At 51.5% G+C, this 13,922-nt stretch overlaps 1 protein-coding gene across 1 annotated transcript; it reads left to right on the top strand.

The window, feature by feature from the left end:
• Positions 1–7,972: 7,972 nt before the first annotated feature.
• LOC113940521 (olfactory receptor 14J1-like) lies at positions 7,973–8,953 on the top strand. Its single transcript, XM_027631672.1, has one exon. The coding sequence runs from the start codon at positions 7,979–7,981 to the stop codon at positions 8,951–8,953; it is 975 nt and encodes a 324-aa protein (XP_027487473.1). The 5' UTR covers positions 7,973–7,978.
• The last annotated feature ends 4,969 nt before the right edge of the window (positions 8,954–13,922 follow it).

The following is a 13,922-nucleotide window of genomic DNA, read 5'->3' as shown; positions in this document are numbered from 1 at the left end:
AATATTCTGGGCTTACAGGACCTTTATCAAACACATTCTGCAGCATCCGTTCACTGGGGAAACATCTGTGTGGATGGCCAGGCCCAAGGAGTGGTGGGCAATGCAGTTCCATCCAGTGGTGTTCCCAGGGCTCAGCACTGGGTTCAGGGCACTTCAATCTCTTTCTCAATGATCTGCACAAGGGGATGGAGTGCAGCCTCAGGCAGTTCCCAGGGGACATCAAGCTGGGGAGAGTGTTGATGTGCTGGAGGGCAGGAAGGCTCTGCAGAGGGATCTGGACAGGCTCGATCCATGGGCCCAGGTCACTTGGAGGAGGTTCAAAAAGGCCAAGTGCCGGGTCCTGCACTGAGGTCACAACCACCCCAAATCCCTGCCCACGCTCTGCAACTGGTCCCCACAACCTGTCCTGTGTCCTTAATCCCTCCATTTCCAAGGACTCTGTGGGACAAGGGAGCTCTGTGCTCTGGGTACAGAGGGAGTTCCAAGTGCCACTGGAGTGGGAACCACAACTCCTCAGGTTTGTGTTCTTTGGGAGGTCAGGAACTGGTGAGACTTAGAGCCACAGAAAGTTTCCCTTCATTGCCCACAAACAAAATTTAAACACAATATAGTTTAGAAATATCTCAGCTCTTTCCTCAGTTTTCCTCAACCACAGTGACCTGGAGAATGCATGTCCTTGATATCCTGGTCCCACAGCCCAGGAGTGCTTGAGCAGAAACAATTCCATGAGTGGGTTTGCCTTTGCTTAAGGCAGGACTCATCCAAACTGTCCTCCCCAACATATTCCTCAGATGGACCACAGGGACTTTATCCCCTTCAGTGGTACGCAGAGGTTCTTTTTGGGCACGGCCAGTTCAACTGGTAGAGTTGCCTAACTAGGTTTGTGTGATACCTTAAAACTTTTTGGATTTTTTTTTTTTTTTTTAGATCTTAAAAGCAGTTGTGTAGTAAATGTAGATGTTAATGTAGCTGTATTATATGCCACCTTTTAGCACAGTAGTTTACACAGACCCAACCCTATGACCCCATTTGATATCAAACTTTCTAAATTCCTTTAGTGTATTTAGACTTCTTTTCAAGGTGGAATTGTAGAAAAACACCTCTATTGAATCCTAGGCCTGGAAAACAAGATCCCACAAGAGACAAAGCAACTTTCAAGCCCAGAACTTTGGAGGTGCTCCAAGGACTGTACGTGCTGTAAAAAGATAAAGATGAGGAAGAAAAGGTCCCAAAGACCCCAAACCCAATTGCCCTGTGTGTCGGGGAGCAGAACTGGGTAGAACCAGGGGGTGGAGAGTTCTGGCATTGGACAGACCATCTTCTAAAACTGTAGAACCACTGCCTGGGAGGGCGCGCGTCATGTGTGTTCCCCTGGGCCTGTGGGCCTGATTAAAGGACCTGTTCTTTTGAGCTGATCTTAGACACTGAATTGGCCTGGAGTTTTATCTCTTGAGCTTACAGGACTAACTAACTGAGTGGCTTTTGCTAAATGCAGATCCCAAGGCTTCAAGGTCCCACTGCCCATTGCTTTCCAGGTGGTTTTGAACAGTCCACTCTACCATTCAACTTTCCCAGAGGCTGGTGCCTGACAGGGAATATGATCCATCCACTCCACGCCGAGCTCTCTGGTCCAGGTGTGCACAAGGTTGTTTTGGAAAAGAGTCCTGCTGTCCAACTCCAGTGTTTCTGGAGGGCCGTGTCTCCACAGGACTTGCTTTTCCAGGCCCAGGATGGTGTTCTGGGCAGTGGTGGGAGGCACAGGGGGTGTCTCCTGCCATCCAGGGTTTGTGTCCACCATTGTCAGCACGTAGAGCTTGCCTTGGTGGGTTTGGGGAGTGTGCTGGGATCAATCTGCCAGGCCTGCCCACATCTCTAGTTCAGTCATCATCCCCCACCCCACAGGGGTTTTACCCTCTTGGCCTGTTGAATGGCAGCACATGTTTCCCAGGTCTGGAGAACCTGGCAGTTGGTGTCCATGGTTAAATGCAGCCCTGGATCACAAGCCCAGCTGGATGTTGCACCTCTTCCCTCAGGACCTGAGGTGTCCTGGGTCCAGCGAGCCAGGAATAATTCCCCCTTGTGTTGCCAGTCCAGCTCTACCTGAGACACTTTCATCTGGTCAGTCCCATCCCCCTGTCCATTGTTGGATGTCACTCAGGAGCCCAACTCTTGGCTCCCTGTGCATCTCCAGGATGGACTTTCACAGCCAACCTCTCAACCCGGGTGGCAGGAGGGCCTACCCTGATAAGGCCTAAAATCCCATCAGACAATGCCAACAGTGCCAGCTCTCATGCAAGCTGTCTGGGAGATCTGAGAGTTACTGGTGGCACCATGGGAATGGTTTTGGTGTTGGATGATGCTCAAACCAGCCTGGTTCACCCAACTGCAAACACACATCCTGCTTTTGGAAGTTAGGTGGGACAGAGAAGCTGCTAACTGGCCTGTACATTTGGGAGGAGCAGTCAATCCCTTCATCCTAGAGAAGTCCAGTCCCCTTTCATCCAGGCAGGTTCTTCTAACACAGCCCTTCTTGGGGTAGATGTGTGGAGATTCCTGCCTTGGTTAGGGATGCCCTCCAAGGACACTCCTCAAGGTTGAGCAAAAGAAATCTCCCCATGACCTTTGGTGTGGGTGAGTTACATCAGATCTCTACTCAATAATTATTTCTTTTGGCTAGCTTTAATATATTTGTTTCGATAATTGCATCAATATAGTGCACTATACTATCTGTACTTATAGTAGTTTTAGTCTTTATACCATCTAGTAAATAATTCTGATCTTTTGTCCGATCATTTGTAAGAATAAATGATTAATTTTATAGAAATATTCTCATTTGACCAATCATTAAAACCTGTGGGACAGAAGTGGTTCAATCCCACTTCTATAATTCCTTAAATGTAATTTGTTGACAAAATCTGAGGGAGGCAAAGATTGGATCCCTTATTCCTTGAGGCTCCACAGTGGGACAATGGTTCCTTGATTCCATGAGATTGCACTGTTTCCCAGCGTTCTTTGGCTCCAGAAGGCCCTGCAGTGTCACAATGGCCCACTGATTCCATCATTTTCCCCAGTGTCACAATGGACCCTTGATTCCATGAGATTCCGCAGTGTCTCATTGGTTCCCTTTGGTTCCAAAAGGTTCTGGGATGTCACACTGGCCCCTTGATTCCCTGACGTTCCACAAAGTACCAGAGTCCTTTTGATTCCATGAGGTTCCACAGTGTCCCATGTTCCCTTTGGTTCCAGGAGGCCCCAGTGTATTCCAATGGCCCCTGGATTCCATAAGATTGTACCATGTCCCAGGGTCCCTTTTTTCCCTGAATTTTGGCAGTGTCCCGGGGTCCCTTTGTTCCCAGGAGGTTCCTTTGTTTCCATCAGGCCCTGCCACGTCCCAGACTCCCTTTGGTTCCATGAGGTGCTGCAGGGTCACAATGTCTCCTTGATTCCATGAGGTTCCGCCATGTCCCAGGGTTCCTTTGGTTCCATGGGATTCCACAGTGCCAAAACTCCCTGGTTCTTATCCTTCCAACATTTGTGGGCCCATTCTGTCCCTGCCTGGGATGGAGCACCATTGTGTTTCTGCAGGAATGGATCCATGGCCATCCTGCAACTGCACCAATTGAATGCTGCAGAAACGTCACTGCAGGCCCGACCCTGGATGCAGGAACAGTCTGGGAACTCCAGGCCTGCTCCCATTCAGCAGAGCCAGTCGGGGTCCCAAAGAGCACAAGGGATTGACTGCAACCCCTGCAGTTCTCTGGCATTGCTGGGGACAAATGCATGAACTGCCAGGAGCTCTGCAGAGCCCTGACAGTGCCACTGCAATCCCAAGCTGCATTGCCCGGTTCAACTCAGCACAGCCAAGGCCACAACCCTTCCTGAAAGGTGTCCCTTGTGGGCAGGGCCAGGGGGACAAACCCCTCCATCTGTTCCTGCACATGTTTGGTCCAATTCTCATCCCCCACTTAGGGACAAAGTCAGGCTACACTGTGTGTTTAGCTTTGCATTTGCTTCACTCTTTTGTGCTTCCAACACACACACACCCCAGCGTGGGCAGAGTCTGGCCCCCCAGAGAACACAAGACCTGACTATTTGTGGCTCCTGCTGCAGGGGCTGGAGCTTGGGTCACAGTCTGTGCCAGGAGCAGAGAACCTTCCTGGCAATGGACTTAATAAGAAAACAGGACAGGCTGTGGGGATCAGTGTCAGGGCATGGCCTGGGAAGTGTCTTGAGCATCCTCCTATTTACCATGACTAGCCTTTCATCCCTTTTCTCTCTGTTTTCTCATACCTGTTCCTTCACAAACCCCCATGATCCCACCATTTCCCTTTCTTTGGTTCTTCCCTAGAGATCCCAAGACAAGTCTTGCACAGTCCCCAAATGTGCTTTCTTGTTGCCCATCAGAAGTATCAGACCCCAAACAGAATCCCCCATCTTCAACGGGCAAAGTCATCCTGGGAGGCTCTGCCATTGACCCACTGGGTGAAACTCTCACACAGAGATGATGGAATTTTATTTGAATTGATTTTTTACCTTTTGTTTTTACAATGACTTCTCCAAAAACATGGTAATTCATGTCCTAGCAACAGAAATTCTTTGGAGAAGGAGTTTGGGACTCAAAGAATCACAGAATGGTTTGGGTTGGAAAGGACATAAAAGCTCAGGTGGTCCAAGTCCCTGGACATGGACAGTGACGTCTTCACTAATTGAGTCTGCTCAAAGTTCTAGACCTTGGAAAAATCCGGGGATGGGACATCCTCTTCTGTTGCAGTTCTTGCCAGCCCCATTGGTAAGTATGTCTTCATTTTATGCAATAAAAAATAGCTCCCCTATTTCAGTTCAAAGTCATTGCCCCATGTTCTGCCACTACAGCCCTTGGTAAAATGTATCCCTGTGACTATCTTAGACCATGTTTTCATCTGCAGACACCTTGGAGAGTGCTCAGAGATGTCCCAGGAAGGAGTTTGGAGGTCTCAAACATATGACCACTCTATGGGGGCAAAGGAGTCATGGGTTCAGTGGTGTGCAGGTAGAGGACAGCAGAGAACCCTGGGAGTGCTTGAAGAGTCGCTTCAGAGAGGGTGGATGCTTTTGTTGTAGCAGAAAACAGCACGAGAAAGAAAGAATTAATGGCAAGTGCAGCTGGGGAGGTCCAGGCTGGCATGAGGAGAAAAGAATTTCCATCCAAGGGCAGTTCTGTGATCCAACACATCACCCAGAAGGAGTCTGGATGAGCCCAAGGCTTTGTGTGTGCAGAAAGAGCCAGGGAGGACACAGAGATGTCAGTGCAGGAAGGTGCCAGCCAGGTGGGGCAGCCGGGGGGATGACGACAGCCTGCAGGGAAAGGGGCAGGGCATGGACACCGTAGGACAGCCTGGGCTGGAGAGGAGACAGGGATGGGGAGAAGCTGAAAGGCCCTGACACAGCCACCTTCTGCAGGCCTTTGGCCATGGCTGCTGTCTGTGCCCCTGATGCCAGGAGGAGGGGAGTGCCCCTTGCAGCCCTGGGGCCTCATGGCCTCCTTGTCCCTGCTCAGCAGCCTGGCAGGTGCCACCCCATGGTCCTGCCCTTGGCACTGCACATCCCACATCCCAGTGCCCCAGGAAGAGCCCTGAGGAATGAGGCAGGGACAGCATCTGCCTTCCCAGGGGCTGGGGGTCAGGGCTTGGTCCTCTGGATTAAGGAAACAGGTCAAGGTTTCTTCAGCATCAGAGCCACCTTTCCCTTGCTTGTCCATCCTTGTCATCACTGTCTGCAGTTTTCTGCTCTAACTGGAACCTGGGGACATGATCTCAGTTGTGTCCCTCAGTGAGACTCATTAGCACCACAAAAAAATTTAGTGTTTCCATCTCACTTTGACTTCTTCAAAAGTTGTTTGAACTTACTCTCAGGGGCTGAGTCTCATGTAAACAACACCAATCACCCTGAGGGTCATGAAATGCCTGGGGTTGTTGCTGTGCTGCTGAGCTGGGCCGGGCTCCTGGCATACAGGGAGTTCCTGACAAGAAAGAAGAGCTTCAAAGAGACAGCTCTGCTGGTGAGCAGCTCCTCTGCACAGCCCAGCAGGGCTGAGGGCTCTGCCTGCAGCACCCAGGGAAGAAAAGCAAGGCACAGAGAGGTTACACACAGCCTGGGCTGGGAGGGAATTTGAGAGGAAGATCCACTAGAGGAGGAATCTTTCCAATCTTCCTCAGGGTGAGTCAGCATGAAGGGCAATGTGTCTGCAGTTGGTGCAAAGATCTCCTAATACTGGCACATCCCACTCCCTGCTGCACCATCCCAGGCACATCCCAGCAGGGTTCCCTTCTCCCAGGGATGGCTACTGGGTTGTGAAGCCGGGCTGTGCCACCCAGGCTGCCCCAAGCTGTCCTGCAGAGCAGGGTCCTGCAGCCCAGGGCTGTGCTGGAGCAGGAGCTCTGCCACTGCCAGGGGCAGCTCTCAGCCGGTCTGGGGAGCTCCCTCAGGGCTGGGCAGAGGCTGGGGGTGGAAAGAGCAAAGCCTGCCAGGGCAGGGCAGGTTTCTTCTGCTATCAAGTGAGAGTTTCATGGGACAGGGCTGCTCACAGAACCAGAGCACCCCAGGATATTTTCCAGAGGATACTTCAGGGGGAAGGTGCAAGGAGGGATTTCTCTCAAGCTCCCAAGCCACATGCCTGGTGGTTTGAATTGCAGAGGGAACTCTGAGGAGCTGCCCAGGGCTGAGAATAACTTCCTGGCACTGTTGGTGTCTGGGAGGTGGCCCAGCTGGCTCAGGGTGACTCTGCCCTGAGTGCCCAGTGGGCTCTGCCCTGGCCTCTCCCAGCTGGACCCTCCCTGTGCATTTCCTTGGTTCTCAGCTTGCCCCTGGTCCTGAGGTTGTTCCCTCCTTCTCTCAGTCAGGCTCTTTGGGGAGGGGAGTTCAAGCTCCACAGTCCAACACTGATCCTGGCATTCCCCCCAGGCAGGTGTGTCCCTGGGAATGAGACATTCCAATTGTCTTCTGCCCTGTGGGGTGTGGGCAGTGAAGTCTGTGGGCCTGGGTCAGGAGCTCTTTTTCCTTCAATCAGACCCCATCATTAGGACACTTGGCTCTTTTCTGAGGTGTCCTTCCAAGCTGGGAGCTGCCCTGGAGAATGCAAATCATCCTCCCAGCACAGCTGTGTTCTCTGAATGCTCCAGTGGAGAGGGGTAGAGATGCTGTGCCCATGCCAGGAGATGCTGTTGGGTTGGAGAGATGAGCCACAGGTGTCCTTGGCTCCAAGTGGGGTGTTGAGCCCTTGAGACAGGCTGAGACCTTGAGGGGTGTAGGATGGATCCCTCTGGTCTCAACAGTGTCTGGTGGCTTTTCAGACCAAACTGGGAGTGTGATCAATCTCCATCTCAGGAAGGAGCAAAGCCAGGGCAGTTTGGAACAAGAGAGAGGGACAGACCAGGTCCCCTCACTCTGCACTAAGCCCCAGACAATCCTCCTGCCTGGCAGGACCTGCTCTGTTCTCCCTGAGTGTATCAGTAGTACTGAGGGGTTCTGACATCCAGGAACACTCCTCAGCAGAGATGAGGGAGTAGAAAAAAAAAAAAACAAAACAAACCCAAACAAAACAAACCTGTGACACTGCCTTCTGCTGTCCTGGTTTTTCTCAGAAACTGGGAGTGCAGATGCTGACAAGCCCTTTTGCAGTGGGAGCAGTTTCATCGGTCACAGCTGAACACCAGGACAGGTCCCTGTGCCCACCATGCCCATGACCCCACAGGTGCAGAGCAAAGCTGACTCCTCACAGCCAGTGGGCAGAGGGTCTGCTCCTCATGGAAGATGTAATGAACCCCAACCAGGGCTCCAGCCCTGGAGCTGAAGGAGAGACTCCTAGAAAAGGAAAACAGGTGGGGGAGTGTAACAGGGAGGGGAGTATTGGGAAATGGCTTTGCTTTTTCTCAGGAAGTTTCTTGCTAATGTATTGCTGGTATTTACTCCTTGAATAGTGCCCCACACCAAGAGGTAGCAAATGTGCAACAGCAGCTCCTTCACCCAGTTCCTCCTCCTGGCATTCACAGACAGGCGGGAGCTGCAGCTCCTGCACTTCTGGCTCTTCCTGGCCATCTCCCTGGTTGCCCTCCTGGCCAACGGCCTCATCCTCAGCGCCGTAGCCTGCGACCACCACCTGCACACCCCCATGGGCTTCTTCCTGTTCAACCTCTCCCTCACAGACCTGGGATCCATCTGCACCACTGTCCCCAAAGCCATGGACAACTCCCTCTGGGACAGAAGGACCATCTCCTACACAGGATGTGTTGCACAGGTCTTTCTGCTTGTCTTCTTTTTTGGAGCAGAGTTTTCCCTCCTCACCATCATGTGCTACGACCGCTACGTTGCCATCTGCAAACCCCTGCACTACGGGACCCTCCTGGGCAGCAGAGCTTGTGCCCACATGGCAGCAGCTGCCTGGGCCGCTGCCTTTCTCTATTCTCTGTTGCACACAGCCAATACATTTTCCCTGCCCCTGTGCCAGGGCAATGCCCTGGGCCAGTTCTTCTGTGAAATCCCAAACATCCTCAAGCTCTCCTGCTCACACTCAGGCTACCTCAGGGAAATTGGGCTCATGGTGGTTTCTGCTTTTGTGGTTTTGGTGTGCTTTGTTTTCATTGTTTTCTCCTATGTGCAGATCTTCAGAGCTGTGCTGAGGATCCCCTCTGAGCAGGGACGGTACAAAGCCTTTTCCACGTGCCTCCCTCACCTGGCTGTGGTCTCCTTGTTTCTTAGCACTGGCACATTTTCCTACCTGAAGCCCCCCTCCATCTTCTCTCCATCCCTGGATCTGGCTCTGTCAGTTCTGTACTCGGTGGTTCCTCCAACACTGAACCCCCTAATCTACAGCCTCAGGAACCAGGAGCTCAAGGATACCCTAAGGAAACTGATAACTACATGTTTTTTGAGAAGCAATAAACTGCATCTTTTTTTTTTCAGAACACTCATTGTGTAACATATTTTGGGCCCAGCCTGCCTTCTAAGTCTTCTGATAATGATTGTGGGCTTTCTTTTTTTGTTTATCTGTTAATGTTAATAACACTGAAATTTTATTCTTCATCCCATATAATTCACTCTACCTCTTTTTTTTGACCCACAAAATGTACTAATCAGGAATCATGCTCTGTGTGCATTTAAACAAAATAAAAGTTTGTGCAGCAAGGTATTTGTCAAATATCCTCCCTGTGTTAGTTTTTACATGAGGAATCACAATCTCTGAGTGGAAGAAAGGACACAAATTCTTTTTTCCAGATTCTTCCTCCAAGACCTCCCCTGAAGCTGGAGGACATTTCCACATTTGCAGATGTGGAGGGGAAAAGAGTCCCAGCACTGCCAGGGAGCCCCAGAACTGGGTCTGTTCAGAGCTGCTCTCTTTGCACTCCCACCCTCTCCTTTCCTGTCCGTGCCCAAGGCCTGAGTGCTCTGGCAGCTCAGTCACTGTCCTGCTGTGGGTCAGGCCTGTGAGCACAGGCAGGGACAGGCCCTGGGCACTGCTGGCACAGGGCTGGGCTCCACAACAGCAGTTCCAGCAGCAAAGGGGTTCCCCTCCAGGCACTTCCTGAAGGCTGAGGTCTTTTCCCAACACTGGTATAGAGAAGAAGTCCAAGGATTAGACTCTCAAAAGTCTTGTTACTTTGCTTGTTTCTCCATGGAGACAGTGCAGGGAGGTCAGGGACCCACTGGGACTGCAGGGACTGAGGGCTGGTTCAGATGTTGTGTGTTGGTGGCCGATGGCCAATGGAGGTGACAAATGATCTCCAAGTCACCTGCCTGTGGCTCTGCAGCTTATGAGGGCTCTGATTGCAGGTGAGGACTTGTCTGTAGGAAATCAGGAAGTGCAGGAGAGCACAGAGGATCTGCAGGGACAGCCCGTCCCATCCAGTCAGCAGGGAATGGAGCCCTGGAGCAGAATCCTGCCCAGGGTGGAGTTACCAGAGATCAAGTCCTAAATCTGCCTGTGAACTTGTAAAGGAGAGTTCTGCAACCCCAGGGGCCCCAGCAGGAACAGAGAAAGGACTCTGGCCAGTGACTTGTCTCACCTGCAGTGAACTCCCCTTGTGCCTCCCCAGTTCAGGGGGGGCTGTACCAAAACCAGGGGTGGGCTTTCCAGGAGAGTGTCCTGAAGAACTCTCCAGCTCCCAGGCTGCATGGAGTGGAGCCCTGCCCTGCCCTTTGTGCCATTGGAAACAGCCCATGGTCCTGCCCAGCCTTGTTCTTGGCTACTGAGCCTCCCAGGACTATGGCAGAGGGTGGAGAGGAGTGATCCCCATCCTGCTGGGTCTGCTCCCCACCCTGACCGGCATGGCCAGTGCAGGGTCAGCCCAGGGTGCCACAGCCCCTCCCTGTGCAGAGCAGCACCTCCAGCTCAGGGCCCTGCAGGGATCCCAGGCTGGGATCTGCAACTGGCCAAGGCAGCCTGGACACACTGACCTGGGCAAAGGGATGTCCCTGCAGAAGAGCAAGGCAGCATTTCTGGGCCTGCAGAGAGGAATCCCTGACACAGAGAAACCTCTTTCTGCAGCCCCCCTGGGGACAGGCTGCTCTGTCCCTGGGCCAGGACTCTGGGCTGGGCTGGGCAGAGGGACTGGTACTGAGGGGCACAGTCAGGCTGTGCTGGGCATCTCCTGGAGGTGACACCAGGGCTCCTGCAGTTTCCCTGACCTCCATTTCCTCCTGCCATACTGAGTGTCCAGCCCCTGAGCTGATGGGGATGCTGAGACTCCTCTCTGTGCCCCAGGAGCTGCTGTGCCCTTCAGAGGGGCTGGGACTGTGGAGGGAGTGCCCAGAGCTCTGCAGTACCCTGGGCTGGGCACTGCTGTGGGGCCAGACCAGACTGGGCTGCTCCACCAGTTGACCACTATAACGAAATCACTTCTAATTTTCTCCTGAAGAACCATGAGAATATGTGTTGTGTCCTGAGCACTAAACTGAAACTGTGGGATAACAGGAAAGCTTTTGGTGTCAGGGATATTTAGAAGGCTGGGCAGTGTCACTGGGAGACCTCTCCCAAATCCTTGGAAAGGCCAGAGCCATCCCAGAGCTTCCTGGGGCCCTGGAAAAGGCAGACATGGAACCAGTCTGCAAACAGGACAGCAAGGAGGGTTGGGAGAGTTCCACACTGCTCAGGCTCAGCAGGGAAGGGGATAGGGCAAGTCCTCCTGCAGCCATTGCCAGGCATGGGAAGGACAAGGTATGGATTGCAGAACCCCTGTGGGAGGGAAATGAAGGGGATGTTCTGTGCCCAGACTTTAGCAAGGCCCTTGACATGGTCTCCTGTGGTCTCCTTAGAGCCAGACTCGTGACAGCTGGACTGGACAAGTGAAACATGTGGTGGGTGGGAAGTTGAATGACTGATGAGGCTCAAAAGTCATGGCACAAATTCCTCTTGGCAGCAACTCCCAGGTGACATCCATCAGGGACCAGCCCTTGACCATTCCTATGGAACATCTTTATTATGTCTCTGGGTGATGGGATGAAATGCACTTTCCACTCCTTTGTGGATGATGCCAAGTTGCAGCGAGTCTGTGAGAAACCTCGTCTAGTTAATGGTGACTTGGACAAAAAATGTGGTCAAGATGACTGAGTTGGATAAACTTGTCTTACCATCAGGTGCCCAGCAAGGCCCAAGACAATGAAGGAAAAACAAACGGGTCAGAGGAAAAGCAATTCAAAAGAGGGGCAAAAAGATTAAACACAACCAAACTAAACCCAAACAAACACAGAATCACAGAATATGCTGAGTTGGAAGGGACCCACAAAGATCATCCAGTCCAAACCAACTCTTCCATTGCCATCTGCCCCCACCCCAGCAGGCTCTGGAGCAAAGCACGGCTGAGGTCCAGCCCAACTCTGCTCTGACAGAAAGAACCTGCAGTCAGGGACAGGAAGAGGACAAAGTCTTGTTTAAGCAGCCTGAGGAATAATGGGATCAAAGACCTCCTGTATTCCTGGGCACTTGAATGACCCTGTGGATCATGTTTGGTAGCAGGGAGGGGGCTGCAGGTTTCCCTTAGGGAAGAGGAGAGCAAGAGTTGACTCTGTGTCAGAGAGAGCCAGTTTCAGGTGGCTCCAAAATGGACCAGCCAGTGCCCAAAGCTGAGCCAATAAGCAATTCCAGAGGCCCCTCTGTGATAATCCTTTGGAGAAAGGATAAAATCCAGGGTGCTGGAACTGAGAGAGAAGTAAGAGAAATGTGGGAGAAACAACCCTGCAGCACCAAGGGGAGTGGAGAAGGAGAAGGTGGAGTGAGAGAGCCTTGTTGGGCACCTGGCAGCCAAAAGCCAACCCCCAGCCCTGAGAGCCACAGCTGAGCCCAGCACAAAAGCTCCTTTAGATCTGGAGGTTCTTTGCAGCAGCTTTTTAGCAGAGCTGCCAGATGGGCCATCAAAGGGGACGCTCAGCTGGGTCTGAAAGCTGTGGGATCCTTGTCAGCCTTGGCTCTGCTGGATAAGAAAGAACTATAGAATCCTAAATAGTTTGAGTCAGGTGCAACCTTTATAGGTCATCTAGTCCAACCCCCCTGCAATGAACAGGGACACGTTCAACTAGATCAGGTTGCTCCCAGCCCTTTCTAACTTGGCCTTGAATGTTTCCAAGGCTGGGGCTTCTATGACCTCTCTGGGTGACCCGTGCCAGTGTTTCACCACCCTCAGTGTAAAAAATTTCTTTCTTTATATCAAGTTCAAATCTACTCTTTTGTAGTTGAAAACCATTATCACTTGTCTTATTACAAGTAAGCTGTCCCCATCCTTCTTATAAGAATGATCTCAGGAGCTCCTGACAAGCCTTGACCAAACCAGCTGAAGAGCCCCTGGACTGGACCAGGAAGTGTCCCTGAACTGGACCAGGTGCTCCTGGATGATAAAGGTGGGAACAATCCAGAGTGGAAAAGTTGGGGAACACAGGATAATCCTGAAAGCCTTGGAATATTCCCTGCCTGAATTGCAACCCAAATGGAACAGTTTGGATAGAATTCTCAAATATTTCGGAAACTCCAGTCATTCCTGACACCAGGATGGAAATTCAGCAGATAACTAAAGCCAGTCCCCTTGGGAGCCCACAACCAGCAGGGCTGAGGGAGGCCCTGGCAGCTCCCCAGCACCTCCCTCTCAGTGGGACACCTCTGGCAGCCTCTCCCAGCTCGGGAACCCTCCAGTTTGTGACACTCCAAAAACCCTCGCTGATGCCCAGGACAATTCTGATCCCTCTCAACAAACACTCCTCCAGCTGTGACCCTTGTCTGTTGGAAAACACAAAGGCATTTGGGGAGTGTTTCCCTGCCAACAAAGAGAACTTGGGAGAGGGACCTTTCCACAGCCAGCTCTTGATGTGTCCCCTCATCTCTGCCTGGGTGTGGGTGTGAATTGACTGTGGTGGGAATGTTGTAGTTTTGACTCTAAAATTCAGTCACTGTTAAAATTATAGCACATGCTATTGAATCACCTGATAACTGTTCCATTGGTCAATGATTAAATGCTACTAATGTCTTTTGCCCCCTTGTCTTTGAATCCACATCCTTTGCGCCCTGACCCTCTTGCATCCCAAGACTCTGTGTAAATCATTCCCTTTCATCAAAAGATATATATTTTTCATGACTTCCACTTTAAAATCTTCCTGCTTAGCTAAACTACAAAACAACTCCAATTAGCTGTTGATGTCTTGAAGACTTGAAGACAATTAAATAAAAATAAATAATTTGTTTTTCAGTGTTTTAATTGATCCCACAGTGTGTTTGGAGCTGCATCAGCTGTCAGTGCAAGATGGGCCATGTCAGAACTGGTGAGGTTGGGGGGTGAGGAGCAAGGTTGATCATCCAGGGTCAGTGTGGATCTCCTGAGGAGACACTCAGCATCAAGATCACTTGGAGAACACCTCTATCACCTCTTCTCTGAACTAAAAAATAGCCATCATTGAATTAAAAAAAA

The sequence above is a fragment of the Corapipo altera genome, unplaced genomic scaffold, assembly GCF_003945725.1.
Source record: "Corapipo altera isolate COAL_440 unplaced genomic scaffold, ASM394572v1 60239, whole genome shotgun sequence".
Taxonomy (NCBI): domain Eukaryota; kingdom Metazoa; phylum Chordata; class Aves; order Passeriformes; family Pipridae; genus Corapipo; species Corapipo altera.
This window is presented reverse-complemented; position numbering and strand designations above follow the sequence as displayed.